Source organism: Schistocerca americana, chromosome 7 (assembly GCF_021461395.2).
Source record: "Schistocerca americana isolate TAMUIC-IGC-003095 chromosome 7, iqSchAmer2.1, whole genome shotgun sequence".
In the NCBI taxonomy this organism is placed as follows: Eukaryota; Metazoa; Arthropoda; class Insecta; order Orthoptera; family Acrididae; genus Schistocerca; species Schistocerca americana.
Genome location: NC_060125.1, coordinates 136,301,973 through 136,328,436, shown reverse-complemented (window position 1 = coordinate 136,328,436; position 26,464 = coordinate 136,301,973). Strand labels below are relative to the sequence as shown.

General features: G+C 45.3%; 1 protein-coding gene across 1 annotated transcript in view; it reads left to right on the top strand.

Annotated features, from left to right (window-relative positions):
* Nucleotides 1–26,464, top strand: part of LOC124622172 (myogenesis-regulating glycosidase-like) — an 80,528-nt gene that overhangs the window by 22,513 nt on the left and 31,551 nt on the right. Inside the window, exons 2-3 of the mRNA XM_047147816.1 lie at nt 19,896–20,012; nt 24,748–26,156. Of these exons, the coding sequence (XP_047003772.1) occupies nt 19,896–20,012; nt 24,748–26,156 (1,526 nt within the window). The remainder of the gene's footprint in view (nt 1–19,895; nt 20,013–24,747; nt 26,157–26,464) is intronic.

The window sequence follows — 26,464 nt, the reverse complement described above, 5'->3', positions numbered from 1 at the left end:
TACTACACTTATTAGCGAGGGCTCCCTGCAATCTGCAACGATGTGTAGGAAATGCTCCTGAAGACCACGCCTCTTACCTGACACTGCAGCGCCCTCACACTGAGACCAACATAGTATCGAGCATGATAAGAGCTAGCCCAGTTCCTGACCTCATTTGAAGGAGTCAACATCATAGTGTACGACCAAAGAGTTGTTAAAGTTTCTGATCAACTTGTACCTTAGTGAAGATTCAACATAGTATCTCAAGAGAACAGTTCGTTAATTAGTGTATCAAGTGATGCTTTGGTAGTCAATGGCAGTATAAATTATCCAGTAGTCCTATGGCAAACAAGTGTGTAAAATTTAGGTAAATATCTTATTCGTTTTTATAATAAAGTGAACTAATAATACATGTGTTCTAGTTTGAAGATTCTTCTCCCACAGCAATCAAAGAACTCACAATTGTGGCGGGATGAAAGTAGTTTCGTCTGGCCACAAAGCTTCAGCAATGTGAATATTAAAGAAGACGTAGATATGATAGAAGGTCCAGTCACATTAATGTAAGCACTGCCTATGTTCGACGTAAGTAACCATTCACAGACGGCAGGTGGCAGAATGAGCAGAATATAATGCACGTCAGGGCATTCGGAAAAAAGTACAGTCATTGTCGTAATGCGAAAACGAAGCCATTTATCCGAAAACCCAAAAGGACATGATCATTGGCTTTGGGACCAAGGGTGGAAGCATTTTCTAAATGGCTAGGTTTGTAAACGACTTGCCGCTGTTGAGTAACTGACTGCCCAGATGAACCGAGAGATTACGAACAATGTCTCCTCAATGACCATTCAGCAAACGTCGCTCCGTATGGGGCTCCGCAGCAGGTATCTGTTTCCTGTACCCATGCCTACTGCCGTTCAGTGGCACGAAGGCTGCAATTTGCATGACAGTATCGTAACGGGACGTCTACTGAGTGGCGATAGGTGGCCTTTGCAGATGAATAACGTTTTATGCTCAGTCGGGCAGATGGATATTGTCATGTACGGCGTGAAATGTCTGAAAGGAAATACCCTGCAGCAGGAGGTAGCTTTATGGTGTGGAGAATGCTTTTATGGCATTCCCTGGGATTCCCCGTCATTCTAGAACGCATAACGGATCAACGAAAGTATGCATCTATTCTTGGGGACCATGCCCATCCATAATGCAGTTTGTTTTTCCGCAGAACAATGGTATCTTACAGCAGGACAACACAACGTGTCACACAACTCGCAGTGTACGTCCGTGGTTCAAAGAGAATCAGGATGACTTTATCGTACTCCTGTGCCGACCAAACTGCCCTTGTTTCAACCGAAGCGAGACTCTGTGGGACCACTTCGGTCGGGCTGTTCACGCCATGGAATCTCAACTGAAAAACTTAGTGAAACTGGGCATGGCTCAACATTCTTGACGGTACCTTTCAGAACCTCATTGACACTCTTTCTGCATGTCTCGCAACGTTCCGTGCTGCAAAACGTGGTTATTCCGGCTTTTGACAAGTGGTGCTATTAATGTGAATGGACAGTGTACTGTCGCCTAAATAAACAGTTCCTGGCATGGTAGCGAAACGTTCCATGCGTCTGAACAGTTCAATGTGCAGGTCGCGATCTGTTAATAACCCTGTGATGATTATGTAAGCTGTAAGGTTTGTGGTTTGTTTACATGTGTGAAAATAGTCACAGTGCTAGAGGATGATGATGATGATGACGTTTTGTTTGTGGGGCGCTCAACTGCGCGGTCATCAGCGCCTGCAAAATGTCCCAATCTTTACACAGTCCTATTTTAGCCGCGTTCACGAACGATGATGATGATGAAATAATGGGGACAACACAAACACCCAGTCCCCGGGCAGAGAAAACACCCAAACCGGTCGGGAATCGAACCTGGCACCCCGTGATCCAGAGGCAGCAACGCTAGCCACTAGACCACGAGCTGCGGGCGACAGTGCTAGAGGGAATATGATGTTTCACTTTGGTTCAAATGGCTCTGAGCACTATGGGACTCAACTGCTGTGGTCATCAGTCCCCTAGAACTTAGAACTACCTAAACCTAACTAACGTAAGGACCTCACACACATCCATGCCCGAGGCAGGATTCGATGTTTCACTTTACTTAGTTGTTAAACGAAGTTACTTCGAGATCACTCATAGGAGAAGAATATTTGAATTAAATCGCCTTCTGATGATAAGTCGCGTGGCCAAACTGGGGATTCTGCGACTTTTGTATGTGGAGGAGTCCGCGGAGATTTCTGGGTCACAGACAAGTCCCGGTGGTGGATGTCACGTATTGCCTGCCGCGTGTCTCGTCGTTCAGCCACAACATTTCTGGGGGCTGCGGGTTGCAGATTACTGTAGAACTGGACTTTCTGCTACCGTGTTACATCCTACTTTATATGCCCTCGTTTTAAGTCCAGGAAAGTGAAATAAGATTATGTGAATTGGTGATTAACGATGAGTGATAGACACCTACGGACAAGGGGTTTGGCGAACATCTTTTACCTTACAAGGAAGAGGAAAGGTGGAAATCAACTGAGGTGGTTTGATGATCGATGACTATGATTCACGGCTTGAGCTCGGGTTACTGTTTTTGGTCGGTGGCTAAGTGAACGCAATGTGCAAAAAATATTTTACATTTCAAACATCCTCACAGCTGGTAATCGAAGACTTGCTGTGCCAGCATGGTAAAGATGCAGAATACAAAATAAGGGTAATTGTAATGTAGTTCGAAGAATATTAGGTTACAATCCTGGACCAGGTTGCTAAACATTGTGATCTGAATCCAGAGAACATATCTACAGGGTGTTCCCGTAAGAGCATGCAAAAATTTAACAGGACATAGAGGATGCTTCACTGAACAACTTAAGACAGGGAAACTAGAGTCGGAGACGTCAGCTAAAGGAGATAAGAATAAAATCGCATTGGTGTGTTCTTTCTTATTTACGTTAGTTACAGTTAACTAATTGCAAGTACACTACTGGCCATTAAAATTGCTACGCCAAGCAGAAATGCAGATGATAAACGGGTATTCATTGGACAAGTAAGTTATACTAGAAATGACATGTGATTACATTTTGACGCAGTTTGGGTGCATAGATCCCGAGAAATCAGTACCCAGAACAACCAGCTCTGGCCGTAATAACGGCCTTGATACGCCTGGGCATTGAGTCAAACAGAGCTTGGATGGCGTGTACAGGTACAGCTGCCCATGCAGCTTCAACACGATACCACAGTTCATCAAGAGTAGTGACTGGCGTATTGTGACGAGCCAGTTGCTCGGCCACCATAGACCAGACGGTTTAAATTGGAGAGAGATATGGAGAATGCGCTGGCCAGGCAGCAGTCGAACATTTTCTGTATCCAGAAAGGACCGTTCAGGTCCTGCAACATACGGTCGTGCATTATCCTGCTGACATGTAGGGTTTCGCAGGGATCGAATGAAGGTTAGAGCCACGGGTTGTGCCACATCTGAAATGTAACGTCCACTCCACTGTTCAAAGTGCCGTCAATGCGAAAAGAGGTGACCGAGACGTGTAACCAATGGCACCCCATACCATCACGCCGGGTGATGCGCCAGTATGGCGATGACGAATACATGCCTCCAATGTGCGTTCACCGCGATGTCGCCAATCACGGATGCGATCATCATGATGCTGTAAAAGAAATCTAGATTCATCCGAAAAAATGACGTTTTGCCATTCGTGCACCCAGGTTCGTAGTTGAGTACACCATCGCAGGCGCTCCTGTCTGTGATGCAGCGTCAAAGGTAACCGCAGCCATGGTCTCCGAGCTGATAGTCTGTGTTGCTGCAAACGTCGTCGAACTGTTCGTGCAGATAGTTGTTGTCTTGCAAACGTCCCCATCTGTTGACTCAGCGATCGAGACGTGGCTGCACGATCCGTTACAGCCATGCGGATAAAATGCCTGTCATCCCGACTGCTAGTGATACGAGGCCGTTGGAGTACAGCACGGCGTACCGTATTAGCCTCCTGAACCCACCGATTCCATATTCTGCTAATAGTCATTGGATCTCGACCAACGCGAGCAGCAATGTCGCGATACGATAAACATCAATCACGATAGGCTACAATCCGACCTTTATCAAAGTCGAAAACGTGATGGTACGCATTTTTCCTCCTTACACGAGGCATCACAGCAACGTTTCACCAGGCAACGCCGGTCAACTGCTGCTTGTGTATGAGAAATGGGTTGGAAACTTTCCTCATGTCAGCACGTTGTAGGTGTCGCAACCTTTTGTTGATGCTCTGAAAAGTTAATCATTTGCATATCACAGCACCTTCTTCCTGTCGGTTAAATTTCGCGTCTGTAGCACGTCAATTTCGTGGTGTATCAATTTTAATGGCCATTAGTGTACTATTAATGACACAATGAACGTACCATCTTTCTAAATGTGCTGAAACTGATTACCATCAGCATCAATGCAAGCATGACGTCGGCGAACAATATTTCTAACGCACCCTGACAAATATCAGTGATCGCATCACAGGCAGCTACAATTCTGGTAACTAATTCCATCTCCACACTCACTGGGGTCTCATACACAAGTGACTTTGGGTATACCCATAGGAAATAATCAAGGGGATTCACTCAGATGACCTCGGAGGCCATGGAATAGGACCTCTCCTTCCAGTCCAGCGACCAGGAGATACAGCAATGGGATGACTGCGGGCATCCGGCAGTGCACCGTTATGTCGTATCCATATCCTCTCACGAGCAGCCAAGGGTACGTTCTTCAACTCAGGTGCAACTATTCGCACGAACCTAGCTACTTAGACGGCCAGGTTGAAATATGGCCCAGTGAGATTGTCGCCTACAATACCTGTCCAGGCATTCACAGCAAACGTAATTTATGGTGTGACTCTACTACAGCGTGAGGGTTTCCTCATACCTGCTGTTCGAAATGCCACCAAGATCAAATGAGACCTCAACAGTAAACAGCACGATTTGGAGGAAATCTGGTCGATCAGTCCACAGTTGGAGCAACCACACACAAAATGCGACCCTTGGTCAGTCACAAGCATTGCATGGACTCGTTGTGGGAGATATGGGTGTAATTGTTGTTCGTGGAGTACTCGCCACACGCTAGTACGTGCAGCACCCATCCAACGTGCAATACGACGAGTACTTGAAGTGGGGTCCGCTGCAACAGGCTCCAGCATCTCCTCTTCAAAGTCGGGTGTGCGAGTGGTCCTCATGCTGCCAGGTTCCTTGTTTCTTTTTTCCAATGAACCATTCTCCCGCATTCGACGATCCAGAGATTAAACACTCATCGTGACGGATGAGCCTTTCAGCAGCGAGAGCACAGCCATATATACAAGGTGCATGTCAGTGAGTTTTACGAAACTGTACCGGTAGTGCTCCATCGTATTGTACTGTACGTCTCTGAATACGACCTAGTAATGAATGGGTCTGTCGTTGTTTCATACCACGTTCTTTCATGCGGCAATGTAAATACGATAAAACAGAGCCACCTTGGACAAGTAAAGTAAACAAAACCTGCATCATGACTTCCTAGTAATCAGGCTCTTCCTTCTTGTTTGCCGGTCGATGTGGCCGAGCGGTTCTAGGCGCTACAGCCTGGAACCGCGCGATGGCCACGGTCGCAGGTTCGAATCCTGCCTCGGGCATAGATGTGTGTGATGTTCTTAGATTAGTTAGGTTTAAGTAGGTATAAGTTCTAGGGGACTGATGACCTTAGATGTTAAGTCCCATAGTGCTCAGAGCCATTTGAACCATTTTGAACCTTCTTGTTTGCTTGCAGGAAATAAAGGATGTACATATAAATAAACAACACATCATGTATAAAATTGTATGCATGTTAGTTGTAAATAAGCTGGAAAACGACAATGGTAGGCAAAGTGGTCGACAGTTTACTTCCACATCTCCTTAAGCTGGTTTCTGCGACCCCAGGTTCCCTACCTCAAATTGTTCAGTGGACCATTCTCTGTGTTCAGTTACATTTCTGCTCGTTCTTCCGGAAGCACCGTGTATGTCAACTAGAACATAGGTTAAATGTCACATCAATTCACACCGAAATCCAGCAACAAGTATGAGCCATGTGCGGCTCACGTTGGTGCCGTTGGTAGGTTGGCATCGTGTAACATGGATAGTGGAATTTCGTTTTCTTCTTGTGTTTACTGGCGCCACTATGTTTGCTAGCGTTGTCTGTCCCCAAGTGGCAGCAGCAGCGTTTACCGATGTATCGGGCGTGTCGGATGTTCGGTTGGGACGGAGCTGGAGGGAGGTCCGGCAGTTCCAGGACATGCCGGGACTGCTGGCGGCATGCAGGCATTGCTGGATCGATAGGCTGTAGTTGCGAGGGCCACAACCTCGTTGTACACCGGACCCAGGATGTTCGAGTTGGGTGAACATTAACCCAGTAGAGAAACCTCCACTATTTTGAGATCACGCCGTTTGTCAGCGCGTTGCTGCTCGCAGGATAGCTGAGACGAAGAGCAACGAGTGGAGTGTTTGGAGTTGGAGAAATTAACTAGCCGTCCTCCACTTCTTATTATTAATCATTGAATTCCTTGTGTTTATTGATGGAGTTCAACCAACGGTATTTTTCTGCCTAGTGGCCGCTAACGCCACAGTTACCTTCTATGGAGGTCGGCGTATGTTCGCGGCAGTGTACTTTTCCCTGCCTTGCCACTGCTCTCGGGTAAGGCATGTAGTTCGACATCCTCCTTGATTGTGGTTCCGATATTTCGTTCTTTTGGTCTGTCTTGGTCGTGGTCCTTCCTTCTGCTTCTGGATGTTCTAAACACCGGATTCTGAAGATGTAGTGCTGTCCGCTGGTTGCGCCTTGACTGGGTTATTCCATCATTGTGTTGGTTACCATATGTTAGGTAGGTTTTGCAAGTGTGTTGGTCTACGTTTAAACTGTCACTAGTTTGAGTTGCCATTGGGTTAAGTGAATGCAACTCTCGGCTGCCTGTCTCGTCGGTTACGAAGTTGAGCGACTTTTCCCAAGCCGATCCTTGGAGCACTGTCTGAGGCCCCCTTCTCTCTTAGTTTGATCAGCTTGTCATGATTTTTTAAAAGTATTTTAATTTTCAGTTATTACTATTGGGGCCTTCAACCGACAAATAATTTGAATTTCTGGTCAATAAGGCCTTCACCCATGCGTGCAAGTTGTTAAGAATTTTCTATTAGACATCGTGACTTAACAGTCAAATCTGATAATTGTTCCTTATTGTCAACCTCATTTGCAATTGGTTCCAAATAAAGCGCACGTGATTAAAAAAAAAAAAAAACTGAGCAACCAACGGTAACTGAGTAAGGGCCCGCCCACACAGAATCCTGCCTTCCCTAAGCCCATGTTTCAAAGTATTCATTATAATTCGAGAAGAATGGAAACATTATACATTGAGTCTTTCTGAAAATTGCACGTTAGTTCAAAAAAGAAGTATGAGTACCTACACGGCGTCGTTTACAGTAAATGTACAGGGGTGAAATAAAATACGGAAACACCGAAAACACCGTACATTACCATCCCTAATACGGCGTAGGAAAATCATTATCATTCAGAACAGTTTGCAGTCGGAATGGAGAAGTACAGGGAATGTTTATCTTACTACAAAATAACGGAAGATTCAGGTACGCACGATGGTGGTTGACAGGTATCACACACCTGTCTCCCCAAAGTAAACCTCTATGGCTCAGTAATGTTGAGATCTGGTGACTCTGGTGGCCAGGGGAGGAGGAGGAGATTAGTGTTTAACGCCCCATCAGCAACGAGGTCATTAGAGACGGAGCACAAGCTCGGATTAGGGAAGGATTGGGAAGGATATCGGCCGTGCACCTTCAGGGGAACCATCCCGGCATTTTCCTGAAACGGTTTAGGGAAATCACAGAAAACCTAAATCAGGATGGCCGGAGATGGGTTTGAACCGTAGTCCTCCCGAACGCGAGTCCAGTGTGCTAACCACAGCGCCACCTCTCTCGGTGTGGCCAGGGGAGATACGACAATTGAAGGGCTTATTTCAATAGTGCTACAAGTCCATTTCTGTTCATTCTGAGATATGGAGTCCTAAAGTTAAATGAGCGCCGAAAAATCTGCAGTTGAGATACCAGAAATATTCAAGTATATATACTTGCATATTTCTGGTATGTGAACAGCAGATTTCGAGTATATAGACTTGAATATTTCTGGTATCTCAACTGCAGATTTTTCAGCGCTCATTTAACTTTAGGACTCTATATCTCAGAATGAACAAAAATGTACTTGTTCCACTATTGAAATAAGCCCTTCAATTCATCCTTGTGCTCACAAAACCAGTACTGGACAATGCAAGGTCTTGGAACACAGCATCACCATTGGGAAACAAAAATTGTAGCATGAGGTGATCCTATCAGCCAAAATGGTCGCATAATGCAGCAATGCGATCTTGCAGAGCGACCGTGGGGTCTATGAAACTTCTCGATATGGCAGCCCAAATCACCACCGAATCCCTGCCATGTTTGATTCTTGCGACATAAACACGATCTTAAGTTGGAAACAGGGTAAAAGACTCGTACCACCAAAGAATGACTTTCTTCCGTTACTCTGTTACAGGCATCTGCATCATTGACAAGTGGTTTTCTAATTCCACCTCTCCCCGCAGTTCTCTGCTTATGGGTCTCCCTCCGTGTTGTTTTGGTGCTGACAAGGTTCACAAGTGCGACATTCACAAGGGAGTGGTCCAATCCGACATGCCGAAACCCACTCTGAAACTTCTCACATAGGAAGAATACACCGAAAGAAACGTGTTCCGGCGTAAAAGTCAAGCGCCGGCACGACGGTCAGGAATGGTGGAGCAGAGAGGGCTGTGAAAAAGACGTCAGCCAATAGTTCGCTGACAGACCCCTCTCTAGGACGACACCGAGACAGCAGCGGCCTCTACAGGAAGAGGACATAAGCGCCTCGCCGCGGCCCACTTGAACACTAGCCGTTCTACGAGCTCTACAGCAGTCACTTAGGAACTGTATTGTTTCACTTGTTTTATGCATTGTCTATACTGAGGAGACTCCTTATTTATCTGTCACCATTTGTTTGTGACACAACATTGCAAATTCTCAAAGTTGAATATTGTCATTTATCTTTGAAACGCCCGCTAAATCGCGCAGGCCTAGCAGGTAATTGGGATTGTGGAAAGGGCCAAGGAAGTTGCGATTGGATTCATTTCGCTATTGTAATTTATTATCATTTGGTTCACAAATACACTTTTGAAAGAATTAAATTTGCTTCGAGGCTGAACGCCTCCAAACAGATGCTTTAGAATAAGTTCAATCTCGAAAAAACATGACACAGGGTTAAACTTACGATAAGGTAAATCGTATTCGTACATGAGATCAGCATGCGGAGTGGCTGAAGGGCGCCGGATTAAACCTTCAAAATTCCAAATACACTATGATGATTACTGAAGGGAGAAGACCACAATGTTTTAAGATGCTAACAGGGCTGATGGCCCACAAAGTGCACAGAAAGAGATAAACAAACGCAATAAGATGGCTGAAGGCCGCAAAGTTAAATTCTGCAAATTAAGGAAATATATATTGCAACAAACGGTAAAACAATACATGAAGTTTAAAAATTTCCTTTTTGCAATACCAACGGCGGAAGGCCCACAATAACTTGTAAAATCATTCAGAGAAAATTACAATAACGTTTCAAGGGCGGAAGGCGATAATGTTTGGACTTGAAGGAGATTCTGAGAACATGTTTCCAGGACTGAAGGCCCACAACTAACCTAGCCAAATTAAAAATATAAAATACAGTTAAATTACAACAAGATTAACACTGCCGAAAGGATAATTAAGAGAACGGCACTCAGGCATCTCCAGTGGATCGGTCTGCCCTCGTTCACTCAGCGAGACAGGTGGCGAGTCCAACTACACTTAATTCGTGCGAACCCAACCAAGGGACAGTCACAGACCGACCGACCACCGGCTTGCTTGCCATGACGATGCACACGAGAATTCAAGGTCCTCAAAAAATTACAAGTATCACTGTCTCTAAACAAACCCGTATGCTAACTGAGCTGCCAAAACTACACACCATGTTCAGCAGCAACAACAGGTGAGGAAAAGACACTGCCTAAAAACTATGTTAGCGGCCAGAGCAGGTAACCAGAACACTAACGGCCACAAGGCAGAAAATTGCGCTGGTGCACTCAAATTGTAGTCAACCAATATAGTTAATTGCACCGCATGGCGGCTAAGTTTCAGCAATCGAAATACTCGGTGTTGATCACAGGAAAACCTCCCCAACAGAGAACCACCGAAACGAACCACCACAACATGAATGGACGTGGCTTGCGTAGTTGAAACCACTACTCAACTTTGACGTCCTGGGTCGGTGAACCACGAAGCTCGTAGCGATCGGATAGCTCCACACATGCTCCGACACTGCGCAAGGACCGCCAGCGGACCCAGCCGACTGCACAGCGCGGAGATAACTTCCCTGGTCCGCAGCAACCGACCGACTCCTCTCAGAATGCCGACAACATCTAAAATAGCCGTCAGTGGAAATAACGCCAACTACACACACAACCTGACAAACACTTCCACGAAGACCTGAACGATACCCAACAGTCACTATGCACGCATGAAGACAAATCGGGAGTCGATGCGCATACACACACAGCCGACTCATGAACGATTGGCGAGCCAAAACGCGTCGTCCGTTAGGACGACCGACCGGCGATCCACCAAGACCGTGGCCCGGCTCAAGTGATGCGTGGCGGCCATGTCGACGCAGACCTCACTGCACGAACCCGACTGCACTAGTGCCGCATTACAACTCCCCGACAGGCAGGTCCGGACTGCGCTCCAGACGCGTTCCAACTGACTGGCAGACCCGAACTCGCGATCCGAACTCCCTTACGACAGACGACGACCGGGAAGTAATAGCAGTTGAGCAAAGATACTGCGGGAGGGGATGTATCGATACGTGTTGCTAGCGCCGCTCACGTTCAGGCAAAGCAGCAACTCAGTGACACCAGTAATTTAAATTAATGTAGAGAGGTGGAAGTACGTTAATAACAGGGTGTAAAATTCGTGATGGCGGGAACACGAGGCACGCACGGCTCAATCTTATTGTAATAAAAATTCATTAATACGATTTGCTTGAATTTTTGTGTAGCGATCCGAGACAGCAGGTTTCCTAGGCACGAGTAGGCAGGACACAACAAAATGCATTGTTAAAGTTTTAGCTACTAAGGCACATTGAAAGTATTTTAAGAAATTTTATAGTCAGTCATTTTTACCACACGAAGAACAGCTTGTTACCAGCTGTTTGTACAACCATAGCGCGCGAATCGGCGAATAAGCAGACGCCGCTTTGCCATAAGAAAGTAGCGCCGCGTAACGGAAGTCCAGAGCGCACACACGTGGATTTTAAGCACTTGACCCACTGCAAAGATGTCTCAGATCATTAATTAATCATTGAATAAGTTGCAGTTCATATCGACAAATAAACTGCTGTAGATACAATTGTTACGCAAGTGATTAGCAGAGGAAAGAAAATAAATGCCGTGTTTGATGTTACATTAGAGACGACTTCCATCAGTCAGGACTTGAATACGTTGACATTATATATTTTATAACAGTTCATGTAAAATGCTTCAAATAAAAATGTATGAATATTGTGTATTTCGATAATGATCAAACAGTTCCTTGGCAGCGCGACAAGGCGCCATGTCACGGATTGCGAGGCCCCTCCCGCCGGAGGTTCGAGTCCTCCCTCGGGCATGGGTGTGTGTGTTGTTCTTAGCATAAGTTAGTTTAAGTATTGTGTAAGTGTAGCGACCAATGACCTCAGCAGTTTTGTCCCTTAGGAATTCACACACATTTGAACATTTTTTAACAAACAGTTCCTTGTTTATTCCCTGTGGTCGTCTCAAAAATGCGAAGTGGCTATTCGGTGACCAAAACAAACATTTTTACTGCACAAAGCACTCCTGATAAAAGAAAAATTAATCAATTCAAGCACTTCAGAGAAATTACTAGTGTTTTGTGTAGATAGAATTGGAATGGTGTATGACGTGGTCGCGGTCATTGTTCGGCATATTAGGGTACATACAAGATATATTTGATCAAATTCGTAAAATGTCATGATGCAGACTGACAATGCAGAAATAACTGGTATTTAACAATTCTGTTCCACTTGATAAATCTGAAATGGCAATGAGCTATCGGAAATTAAACTGCCCCACGGTATTCTGAAAAATGCTTTGCACTGTAGAAAACATTTTTTATCGAGAGGCTGAGACACAGTATTAGCTCCGGGTGGAATACAAATTACATTTCGTCGTCTTCCTAAAGACACGGGTATTGTGTACAGTTGAAGAGTCCAATAAAAGCAATGAATTGTTTTCTGCAAATGGTAGGAAGACATATCGGATACAACAATGAAAATTATTCTCTCCCATTTTTCCAGACATTTGCAAGTAAACAGTCCTTTTTCTGAATTTTTGGTCCTAATTTGCCTCGATGTTCCTGAAAACAGAGATAAAACTGCCGAAACACATATCAGCCATTTGCGTTGTTGTATACGAATACATCCCAGCATCCATCGAGTGCACAAGCAACTATATCTGTCTTTCGCTCTAAACAATAAAATGTGGTTTGCACGAAATCTGACTTATTGGCTTTATACGCGGCTTGTAGGGGATACGTCAGCTACGAATTTCTATACAGTACTACCTATTAATGACATCTCCTCTACACGTTTACCTGATATAAACTTCGTAATTTTGCTACTATCTTTCCTGTATAATTTCCTGAAAACGTTTAAGCAGGTCGAAGTAGCCTGGAAATCAATAATGTTCATCTCTCTTGCAATTCAGAGGGCCCAGTCTCATTGATCTTCCTCGTAATGGTGGGTTGACTCTCATGGGCAGTTCTAAATCTTTCGAATAGTTTTCCTTTCACACTTTTGCGAGTTTCGTTTTGGAACATATTTCGAACTTCGTGTAAATCTTTCTCCCATTTGTACAATTCGTATTCCGATTTTAGAAAACAAAACTGGCTTTGCACGCTGCTTAAATTGAAGTACTTTTTCCCTCCTTTGTTTAACCAAAAATATTGAAGATTTTCCTTTCTCAATGAAAGTTATTATTGTGCACGTTTTTTTTTTGGCTTGAAAAGTACTCCATTTTTGTTCTGACCATTAATTACCACAACAATCATCGTTTTAAGCGCAGTTCACGGTATCGTGCGAGCTGTTTTCTGTTTCTTCTGGTGTTTCCAGAATTTCTAACAAAATGTCGGCATCAACGGAATGAATGTCCAACGTTTCTAAAAAATATATATGAGGCACTGAGAGTACGAGTGGTACAAGTCCAGAGAAACTGTTTCTGAGATATCTCAAGATGAAAATATATGGTAATAAAGAAATCAGCATAAACTTTGAAAACATAAATTTATTTTAAAACAGACAATTGTACTTCGCTTGTTCCATGCAAAATGGAGGGCATAGAACAAACATCGGAGACCTGCAACAATGTCTGAAATGGAAAACATGGACTAGCTTCAGTAGTCTTCTGAAAATAATTGCAAACAAGGTAGTACAGTATGTAGCAGTTCCATGCTTAATATTTCCATTCACACATAGAACAACTCATTACTGTCTTCAGACTCGGTATCACACTTCATGCTGTGTTTCAAAGTTTTGTACCAGGTGGGGCAAATAAAAGTGGCTCGGGGAGCAAAGTTCTGAGGTGCAAAGAAACACAGCAGAGGAAATACAGCACTAACCCGACTACAGCACATGTTGAAAATGACCACCATTCATCCCTTGACATTTTTGGGCCCTGTCCAGGAAGGTGCTGAAGGTGGATCGAAGCCGGATTCCTGGAATTGCTGCAGTCTCATCTGAAATGATCTGCTCCATTTCTTTAAGACTATGAGAGTTGTTGTGATAAATCTTAGACTTGAGGGCTCCCCTCACAAAATAATCGCACATTAAGAGATCAGGTGACCCGGGTGGCCAGCTAGGGCAGCGATCAGACTGACCGCTGCTAACAATTCTTTCAGGCGTGAAGATCGTGTAAATGTGTTCCAAGGTTCGGCTGTCTGTATGGGTAGTTGCTCCATCCTGCTGGAAGTAACTGCTAGTCTTTTCCGCCTCCATTAATGCTGCCACAAATGGTTTCAAAATATTTCCAATTTAACGCGCCGAAGTCAGTGTCTGGCGTGCACATACTGCGCAATAAACCTGGAGCTTCTGATCATGCAATGGTGTTTCTCAGAAGCTATGTTGATTCTCCGCTGACCAGGAACCTGTGATTCTGTGAGTTGACATAACCACTCAAGTGGAACTAGGCTCCATTAAATATAAAGAACAGATCCATGTCCAAGGGATTCATTGTTATCTTTTGTTTGCAAAGGGTACGATGGTACTCATAGTGGAGCAGCGGGTGTTCGTTGTGGGAAGTTACGTGACAGCAAAATCATGGAAATGGTGTGGTCAGTTGTTTGCCAGAGACGTTTAAAGGTGCCAAAGTGCCAGCAAAAGATTTCCATGCAACGCTTAGTCCCAAAATGGCGTCTCATAGGATGTGTTTTGAACAAGTCAAAGACATTCCGAAACGTGTCCGCACACCAGAAAATGTGACTGCACTTCACCAAAAAATGGTTCGAGTCCTATCAAATCGAAACGAGGCCTGTCGCAAGAGACCAGCATATCACCTCGATCATGCAGACTAATAATCCACCTGGACAACACATGCATCCCTAGCGAGTGTCTGTCACTCATGCATTAAAACCATCAGATGCTCTTCAGCGCCTCCAGATTTGTGAGTGCCCTTTGAAACACCTGACACTAACTACCTTGGTTACGGAAGCACGCACCGTATGAGCGCTATCGACTTGTCCACTTTCGAATTCACTTAGCTCCGACATGATGCACTCGCAACTACACAGAACACTGTTCTGATAGCAAATGACCCTTGCGCCGTATTGACGACATTGCGCAAGTGGCGTTCGTGGTCAAAACACAACAGCGCAACCTGAAGGCTTGAGAAGAACATGCATTAATATTCAGGTATTCGTTTCTCACGGTGTTTTCAGTTTCTGCCCAACCTTTTTAAGTTGAATTACAGCGAACTTGGCTACATAAAAGAGGACTGAATAAGGCGCAACATACAGAACGTACACTTATGATGCAAAGCACTATGACCCAATATTTAGTAGTGTGTTGGCAACGTAATACAGCAACGATTTTGGCATGAAATTGATTAGAAAAGTTCTTAGTAGGCCTTCGTAGGTATGTGGCCACACACAGGTCACGCAGTTCCCGTGAACCTGCAGATCGATGGTTTACGGCTGCGGTGCGACGCCCTAAACCGTCCCTTATGTGTTCCATCGGGTTCCGATCAGAGGACTTCGGCGAGCAAGACACGAAGTGAGTTCCCTATCATGCTCCTCAAACCGCTGCAGTACGTTTCAGGCCTTGTGAGACGGACAGTTATTCTTCAGGTAGATGGCACAGCCGTCGCCATGGAAGCCCGGGTGGGTGTTTTCTACATCACTGTACAGCCCCCAACTTCACGTGTACACGTTTCCAGCAGCCATTTGCGTGGATGACTGCCTATTCGGACACAACCATCGGCATGATTTAACAAAAAACGGATTCATCCTGCCAGACGGCATGTTTACATTGACCTGCGGTCCGTTCTCCATGTGATCAAAATTATTCGGACACCCCTAAAAACCGCCAGGTACTCCATTTCAGCGTCCTCGGTATAGACATCATGAGAGAGCAGAATGGGGCGCTCCGCGGAACTCACGGACTTCGAACGTGGCCAGGTGATTGGGGGTCACTTGTGTCATTCGTCTGTACGCGAGATTTCCACACTTCTGAACTTTCATAGGTCCACTGTTTCAGACGTGATAGTGAGGTGGAAACTTGAAGGGACACGTACAGCACGAAATCGTACAGGCCGCCCTCGTCTGTTGACTGACAGAGACCGCCGACGGTTGATGAGGGTCGTAATGTGTAATAGCCAGACATCTATCCATACCATCACACAGGAATTCCAGACTGCATCAGGATCCACTGCAAGTACTAGACAGGTAGGCGGGAGGTGAGAAACTTGGATTTCATGGTCGAGCGGCTGCTCATAAGCCATACATCAGGCCGGTAAATGCCAAACGACGCCTCGCTTGGTGTAAGGAGCGTAAACATTCGACGACTGAAAAGTGAAAAAACGTTCTGTGGAGTGACGAATCATGGTAGACAATGTGACGATCCGATGGCAGGGTGTGGGTATGGTGAATGCCCGGTGAACGTCATCTGCCAGCGTGTACAGTGCCAACAGTAAAATGCGGATGCGATGGTGTTTTTCATTGAGGGGGCTTGCGCCCCTTGTTGTTTTGTCGTGGCGCTATCACTGCATAGGCCTACATTGATGTTTTAAGTTACCACTTCTTTCTTACCACTTTTGAAGAGCAATTCGTATGTGGCGATTGCATCTTTCAACACGATCGAGCACCTGTTCATAACGCACGGCCTGTGGCGGAGTGGTTATACAACAGTAACATCCCTGTAATGGACTGGCCTGCACAGAGTCCTGACCTGAATCCTGTAGAATACCTTTGGGATGTTTTGGAACGCTGAGTTCGTGCCAGGCCTCACCGACCGACAGCAATACGTCTCCTCACTGCAGCACTACGTGAAGAATGGTCTGCCAATCCCCAAGAAACCTTCCAGCACGCCGGCCGTGGTGGTCGAGCGGTTCTAGGCGCTACAGTCTGGAACCCCGCGATTGCTACGGTAGCAGGTTCGAATCCTGCCTCTGGCGTGGATGTGTGTGATGTCCTTAGGTTAGTTAGGTTTAAGTAGTTCTAAGTTCTAGGGGACTAATGACCTTAGAAGTTAAGTCCCATAGTGCTCAGAGCCATTTGAACCTTCCAACACCTGATTGAACGTATGCCTGCGAGAGTGGAGGCTGTCATCAAGGCTAAGGGTGGGCCAACATCATACTGAATTCCAGCATTACCGATAGAGAGCGCAACGAACTTGTGAGTCATTTTCAGCCAGGTGTCCGGATACTTTTGATCACGTGATGTAATATGTCCACTTCAATCTTAATTGACGATACCGTTGGATAAACATGTCTTTTTACACGTAGGGGCAGTTATCTGTGGACCCCTACGGCCATCGATGTCCGCTGGAGCGTTGAACCATGTACTCTGAAACGCTTATGCCTGCAGCAACTCTGCACTCTGGTGTCACGTCTTCCACAGATCTCCTCCCGCCCTCCTCCTTTAGAGAGCTGCCAGGCCTTCAACCTCCACGTCCTGTCCACGACAGTAGCACGCGAGCAGTGGCAAAAGATTCGCTCGTTCTCAAGGCCAGGCTGTAAGAATCTACCCTTGGTGCAGCTCGTTTATGGCAGTGGATTTACCAGTTCTGTTCTGTATCGCCGCTAGAATGATTCAGCATTCGTTTGTGCTTCGCTTACATACTTTCCTTACCTCGTCACGTGCCCTCAACGAAACCATGTGGCATTCAGTCTCAGAATGCTATGGCCCATCGGTATGTTAAGGAACAGGGTGATGGGTATAAGTACAGGAATTTTCACGTGTGGTACCTTAATATGTAGACACGTCATTGTATTGGTTGTTTTTTCGCTATGTCGAACATTCACACAAACACGTCAGAAACTTTACGAACTGACGTTTTCTGCATGGTCGTACTGCACCACTAAGTAGACTACGCCTTTCAGTATAGACTACCTGATTTGGGTCCGCGAGTCCACATTTATGATCTGCTGCCCAGGAGAAAATAGACATTAACGGCTTGCTCTCCCCACGCGTACTTGAAAGTATTAACCAACCCAAAAACAAATGATAATTAATCGAAACCCTCAGCTGCCAACAGGTGTTGTTGACATACCTTAATGGGGGCAGCTGCAAATGTGTTCTCCGACCGGGACTCCAACCCGGGATCTTCTGCCTACCTGGCAGACGCTCTCCCCATCTGAGCTACCGAGGGCACAGAGGATAGCGCGATTGCAGGGACTTTTCCCTTGCACGCTTCCCGTGAGACCCACATTCCCAAATGTCCACAACCTACATTCGTAATGTTCCTAAAGGATATTTGCCCATTCACTCATCACTCGCGCCAACTGAGGTGACGATTCTCGTAAGAGTTCGGGCAAAGTGTGCGCATTCGCACAGAAGAAGGTCAATGGCCCTGTAGCCTTTAACTCGGATATGAAGATAGTAACTGTTCCGAAAGAACAGATACCAATGATGACCATGCAGCTTCTGTAGAAACATGCGTCTCGTAACGGCTATAATTATTAGTCTGAAAATTACAGAAATACTGATGTGATGTTATTCAGTATACCGTCGTCAGCTGCCACCAGAAATATATGCACTTATACTAATTACACCGTCCATTCCTGCACGAGATATGTTTTCAAAAATTACTGTATTTTACGACCTCCAGACAGACGTTCGGTCTACTACAGATATTAAAAATATTTACAAATTAACGAATTTCTGCCTGAATCGTAATTCTTTTTGCTATTTTCAGTATAGTGTTAGGGAAGAATGATGAATAGTGGGGAAAGCGACAGGGATATTCACGTGAGAAAAAAGATGCGAATCTTTTTTGGATTTTTCGGTCCCGAACATAGTGCACTGTGTTTAGAACGATGGTGGAGCAGTCATATGAACCACCACGTATGGCAGCCGCATGCTGTGGACAGCATCGATGGTCTCGCACACTTGTCAACGTCACTGTAGATTTTAGATGGTTTGCAAATGCTTTTAGACATGTGCATTTATACTTCAGTTACAAAATATACTAGAGATGGAAACTGGTAACCATAGAAAACAGAGAATTTATGACTCACGGGTTGATGATGTGTGAGACTTCCTCTCCTGCCTTGGGTTCGAAGGACTTGCACCCATCGAAATTAAGGCCAAATCGAATAAGCAAAGAGATCTGCCACTTGCAGAGTCCTCAAAATCTTAGGCAGCTCGTGTACTCGAAATGTGAGTACTAACTTCTGTTTAGACGCTAATAGAACGTCGCTTAACGTGAACAGTTGTTTCTCTAACCTATCGCAAAATAAAAAATGTGTAATCTTACTACAAAATAGATTTCCACTGTTGGTGTGCAAGTTTCTTCGTTTGTTAGATTATGCATGCTCTTTCAGCTTTCTGAAGCCCGAGAACGTCCAGCCATTTAAATGTTGCTTTTCCGGAGCAATAGACGAGTCGTGTTCATTGACCAAATTCTGACTCTCACAGTCGAGTTTTGTAGGTGACGCTGAGTGAGTGATAGTCAGAAGAACAGATAAATAAAAGGAATCTGTGACAGCCTCAGAAGATCTACGTATACCGTTATAAAGAAAGCTGAAAAACACACTGAAACTGGCAGTGGTGCTTCGGAACTTTTGTCCTATATTTCTTTCGATTACTATGTTGTTTTGTAATGGATAAATGCGTCACTAAGTTATTTATGATGTCTCGATAATTTTATTGCGTTTTCTTACATCTGCTATCTTTAAGCAGCAGATAAATCCGTCGCCGTTGAAACCCGCATTTATTTTTACACGCATGATTGTACTCGAAACCGTCTTGCTATCTCGTACATGAGAAAATTAATGGTTTTCCTTGTAACAGTGCAATGAGTTTTGATGCTAAACGAGAAGAGAAAATTTATACATGATTAGAGTCTTAATGCATTGTAGTTGTAACAAATTTCAAATAATTACAATAGTAAATAATTAAGAAATGACCTGAAGAAGTCTGCAGATTATAATAAGTTAGATCTCAATTGAAGCAAGTGGAATCATGTTACGATATAATTAAATGTCGTAGCACATAATACGTACGTTACCTTACTGTGAACATTTTTCGCAGTCCTGTGTCTGTTGTTGCTGTCTGCTGCCTGTTCGGCTGAGGTGCTCTTCCAGAACGAACGACTCACTGTCAGCACGGACTCCGGTGGGCGTCTCAGCTTTAACTACACGAACACAGGTGAGTCTGTTGCACTAGGCTGCTGTCCTCGGAAAAATGTACTTGGAATTTTATGGAATAACAAATTTTGAGCCCCATTACGAGCTTAATTCGACATTCACTCGGTTATTTCCAAACTGAGTCACTTTCCAGTGACTATCCCTCACTCATGATGTCACATGTGAAGACTTATTAACTGTATTTCCTCATCAATGAAACATTCAGTATCTGTGACTCCGCACTGTAATCATTACATCTTCTCTCTGTTCATATATTACGTATTACATTAATGTCACAAGAGTGCAGTACAAAACTAAACTACACTACCGGCCATTACAATTGCTACACCAAGAAGAAATGCAGATGATAAACGGGTATTCATTGGACACATATATTATACTAGAAATGACATGTGATTACATTTTCACGCAATTTGGGTGCATAGATCCTGAGAAATCAGTACCCAGAACAACCACCTCTGGCCGTAATAACGGCCTTGATACGCCGGGGCGTTGAGTCAAACAGAGCTTGGATAGCGTGTACAGGTACAGCTGCCCATGCAGCTTCAACACGATGCCACAGTTCATCAAGAGTAGTGACTGGCGTATTGTGACGAGCAAGTTGCTCGGCCACCATTGACCAGACGTTTTCAGTTGGTGAGAGATCTGGAGAACGTGCTGGCCAGGGCAGCAGTCGAATATTTTCTGTATCCAGAAAGGCCCGTACAGGACCTGCAACATGCGGTCGTGCATTATCCTGCTGAAATGGGTTTCGCAGGGACCGAATGAAGGGTAGAGCCACGAGTCGTAACACATCTGAAATGTAACGTCCACTGTTCGAAGCGCCGTCAATGCGAACGAGAGGTGACCGAGATGTGTAACCAATGGCACCCCATACCATCAAGGCGGGTGATACGCAAGTATGGCGACGAAGAATACACGGTCCCAATGTGCGTTCACCGCGATGTCACCAGTCACGTATGCGACCTTCATGATGCTGTAAACAGAACCTGGATTCATCCGAAAAAAAGACGTTTTCTCGTCGTTGAGTACACCATCGCAGGCACTCCTGTCTGTGATGCAGCGTCAAGGGTAACTGCTGTCATGGTCTCCGAGCTGATAGTCCTTGGTGCTGCAAAGTTCGTCGAACTGTTCGTGCAGATTGTTGTTGTCTTGCAAACGTCCCCATCTGTTGACTCAGGGATCCAGAAGTGGCTGCACTATCCGTTACAGCCATGCCGATAAGAAGCCTGTCATCTCGACCGCTAGTGATACGAGGCCGTTGGGATCCAGCACGGCGTTCCGTATTACCCTCCTGAACCCACCGATTCCATATTCTGCTAACAGTCATTGGATCTCGACCAAACAGTCATTGGATCTCGACCAAGGCGAGCAGCAATGTCGCGATACGATAAACCGCAATCGCGATAGGCTACAATCCGACCTTTATCAAAGTCGGAAACGTGATGGTACGCATTTATCCTGCTTACACAAGGCATCACAGCAATATTTCACCAGGTAACGCCGGTCAACTGCTGTTTGGGTATGAGAAATCGGTTGGAAATTTTCCTCATGTCAGCAGGTTGTAGGTGTCGCCACCGGTGCCAACCTTGTGTGAATGCTCTGAAAAGCTGCTCATTTGGGTATCACAGCGTCTTCTTCCTGTCGGTTAAATTTCGCGTCTGTAGCACATCATCTTCGGGGTGTAGCAATTTTAATGACCAGAAGTGTATTTACTCGCATTTGTATCTGAAGAGGAAACATGAGAAATAAGGGTGAGGAGAACAAATGGGGTAGGGGTCAAAAACATTAAGAAGAATCCCATTACCTACGTTTTAGTTTTCAACATACAGGGTGAACATTAATAAGAAATTACAGGGACGGATTCATGACTGGAAAATGGGGGAAAAAAGGTCCCATGAACATGCGTCCAAAAACACACCGCTGCCACGGAAGATGCCTCTGTGAAATGACACTCCCTCTGACCTCGTGCCGTGTGTTCCTTGAGAGCTGCAGCCTGTGTGATTGATGTAACGTAGTGAAAGCAGCAGAATTGAGTGGTATTGATGTAGGGAACAAGCCGAGATGGTGTTTGTGTACGGTCAAGCAGACAGAAGCGGTCGCGAGGCAGCACGGCTATATAAAAACAAGTACCCTCGCAGACACCACAGAATATTGTTATCTCTTTCTGGGCTTTTGTGTGATCATGGGTTCTTTCAGACTGACGAACGAGCATCGAGGAGGCAGACTGTGCGTACATCAATCTGGAGGAGTGGGTTCTACACCTATTGAGATCAACCCTAGTACAAGATCCGGGCAAGTGGCCCGCCAACATGGTGAAACCAAAGTATGATTATGTGTACCCTGCATGTCAACTGTTACTATCCCTGTCACCTGCAGCTCCATGGAGGCCACTTCGAACACCTGTTATGACGTGGTGTGATGAAGTTCTGTACTGTGTTCCGGATCGATTTATTGTACTCGCATGCACACCGTCCATTTCCGGACACATGTGCACAGAAACATTTTTCCTCCATTGCCAGTCAGGAATCCGTCCCTGCAGCTTGACTTATTAACGCTCATCCTGTATTATCTGCTTGATGTTTTCAAAGCAATATTTATTTTTTAAATCGGTTTCTTTATTGAACACACATTCTGGTTGTTTGTTAAACACAGTGTAGGTTTCAATTTCTTCGTAAGTATTCATAAGCATTCCCTTATTAATAATGTGTGACACGTCAAATGCATAATTTGTTTAGCTGTATGTTTGCCGTTACGTAAGTGACTGTTGAAAGAACATTTATTACTCCCATTTGTACTAGCATTCAAGTGCTCCCTGAACTTCATACCAAAATTACTACCCGTTTGCACTAAGTGAAATTCATTAAAAACATCACATTTATTTTTGTAACTGCCTAATTGTTTTATAATTGAACTGTTTGTGTATAATGTTGGTGTATTCTATGCAACTCACTGTGAGTTTGTAAGCCTATTTTCACTTCAGTGTTACGAAATTCTTTTGCTGTGAGATACAGTTAATATATTCTGTTTTAGCATGTAAGATTAACTTGCACTTATTGGGGTGTCAGCAAAGCATGTAATATACAAAGTTGAATGTTATCAATAGTCAACTGTATTATCTTTGGTTGTATCTTTGCTAGACACTAGAAATCGGATTTCAGCTTCAGCCTGTAGGTGCAACTGTTGTGGTTCACGCATGATATGACGTGATTTTACGGTTGTAGCACGATGTTTTCGTTCCTAGATTGTACTGTAGATGAATTATTACACGTATGGCTTCACGTATCACGTACGACATATTGTATAAAGCTGATGTATAAGTAAGAGTGCTTCTGTTGAATTTAAACGCGGCTGTGGTTATGTTTAAAGTTTTCCGCAGTGTGTAAACAGGGTGACAAGTATTGAACTATATGAAAGAAAACATAAATTAGCCACAAATTACGGCCGGCACAGACTTTATTGGACATGTAACCATCACTACAGATATTCGGATTTGGGTTATGGCACGTTCGATATGCCTGCCATCATTGGTGATGATGCGGAGCAGACTAATAGCAAAATTCTTCATGACCCGCCGAAGTGTCGAAAAATCAATTCTGTCGATGACCTCCTCAGTGGCTGTTTTCGGCTCAGAAATGGTTCTGGGATTATTGCTGTACACCTTTTATTTAATATAGCCTCACCAAAAAGAGTCGCATTTGTTCAGGTCAGGAGAATATGGCGGCCAATTGAGGCCTTTGCCAGTGGCCTCCGGGACCCCAGAGCCAGAATGCAGTACCTAAAGTGCTCAACCAAGACATCAAACGCTCTCCTGCTTCGATGGGGTTGACCTCCGTTTTCCAGGAATCAAATCTTGTCGATATCAGTGTCACTTTGGATAATGGGAATGAAATCATCTTCCAAAACTTTCAAGTACCGTTCCATAGTCATCATGCCACCTAGGAACATCTCACCGATTATTCCATGACTGGACATTACACGCCACCCAGTCACAGAATGGGGGTGAAGAGACTTCTCGATCGCGAAATGTGGATTCTCAGTTCCCCAAATACATCAATTTTTCTCATTGACGAACCCATTCATATGAAAGTGGGCTTTGTTGCTAAACCAAACAATGCGCATGCGGATAGTAATTCCCATCATGCCCTGCAGCCAACCGTGCAGTTTGAACGTCCTATCGCAAACCGTTCAGAAGTTAAAAAAATGGTTCAAATGGCTCTGAGCGCTATGGGACTTAACATCTGAGGTCATGAGTCCCCTAGAACTTAGAACTACTTAAACGTAACTAACCTAAGGACATCACACACGTCCATGCCCGAGACAGGATTCGAACCTGCGACCGTAGCGGTCGTGCGGTTCCAGACTGAAGCGCCAGACTGAAGCCAGACTGAAGCCAGTTCAGAAGTTACGACGATTTTATTTCGTATAGTTCAGTAATTGTCACCCTGTTATTACTGCTTTACTCTTGTATGTTGATGTATTCTTCTGTAGGGGTTACGAAACGACTTAATGTCGAAATTGACCAATCGCCAACGAGTAAAGGATATAGTTGGTCAGCCTACTATGGACAATGTTATAATATTTCTTAAATTCTTTTGGAAGCTGTGGATCCACAAATTAATAAAATTTCGAAGAAAATAGTAAAGAATTTTGTTAAATTTGCGTATCTCTAGGAGTAATAAGAAGCTGCATACAAGTACCACATTTTCAGTTTGAGCTGGTGCGAACTGTTACAGACGGATCTGTGGCGCTGCACAGCTGGACCGACGCAGCTCTTGGGTCTGAAGTCGAGCTTTGCGACGCGCAGGACTCGGCGCTGTGTGTACAGTGGGGGCAGGAGCAGAAGCTGACGCTGCTCTTCACCGACGACACGTGCGACCACTACACGTGGCCCCCATACTCGACAACAGGGCGCTGGGAGACTTGCTTCGACCAGGGCGATCTCCACTGGTACGGCGGTCCGGAGCAGAAGGTGCAGCACTGGCCGTTCGAAAAGCTAAACTTCACCGAGTATTCGTATGTTACCAAGGAGAAGGACTCCATGGCGGTCGTCGAGTCTTACTGGCTCCTCTCCAACGGGATGTACATATACGTCGATATCAACGTGCCACTGTTTCTGAATCAGGGAAACGGATCTTTTTGTCTTGTAGCGGAGAACGCCGACCCGTACCCACCCACAAGACAGACGCTGCACTTAGGATATTACGTGTGCAGAGGCGAAGACGCCAAGCAAGCACACCTCCAGGCGGTGCAGAAGTTCCTCTGGAAGCCCTCGGCGGTTCCCGACGAACGCATGGTCCGCCACCCGATCTGGTCGACGTGGGCCCGATACAAGCGCGACATCGACGAGAACATCGTGAGCACGTTTGCGGAAGAGATCCTCCAGAACGGCTTCAACAACAGCCAGTTGGAGATTGACGACTTCTGGGAAACCTGTTACGGAAGCCTCTCGATCAACACGACCAAGTTCCCCGACATGAAGAACCTCACCGATTCGCTGAAACAGAAGGGTTTCCGAGTGACGATGTGGGTGCATCCGTTCGTAAATTTCGACTGCGAACCCTACTTCTCCGAGGCGCTGGCGGCAGGTCACCTGGTGCTCAATACGGACGGCGACCCTTCCACGCACTGGTGGAACGGCGACGGCGGCCATGTGGACTTCACCAAGAGCGAGGCCTTCAGAGCGTGGTTCGACCGTCTCCACGCGCTGCAGGCCGCTGCCGGCATCGACTCCTTCAAGTTCGACGCCGGCGAAACCAGCTGGCTGCCACAGCTGCCGGTCCTGTCCGTGAAAGAGGACGTCAACCCCAACCAGTTCACCAGCATGTACGCCGAATGGGCGTACGAGGAGTTCAGAGACATGGTGGAGGTCCGCGTCGGATATCGCACGCAGAACGTGCCGGTGTTTGTGCGGATGCTGGACAAAGACTCAAAGTGGAGCTTCCAGAACGGCCTGCCCACGCTGGTAACGACACTGCTGCAGATGAACATGGTCGGCTACCCTTTCGTACTGCCCGACATGGTAGGTGGCAACGGCTATAACGATGACGTCCTCACCAAGGAGCTCTTCATACGATGGCTGCAGGCCAACGTCTTCATGCCCGCCATACAGTTCTCCTTCGTCCCATGGGATTTCGACAATGAGGTAGGTGTCTTTCCTGCATAATGCAACGCTGTTTTCAAACCGTACATACGTTGAATCAATGTTGAATGTGGCCGAGATGAATGCATTGATATAATTTAAATTATTTATTTAATATTCTTAACATTGGTACACAACCATTAGTTTCCAGGTTTCCTAGTTAGTTAGATGCTCCATAGATAATTTTGCACGATAGATAGTAATGACGTGCAACGAGTCATTTTATATTCACATTGCAAATTGATGCTTTTTTTTAAAAAGAGAAAAGACATGCAGTATGTAACTTAGTAATTACTGCCCACCACCTTTCA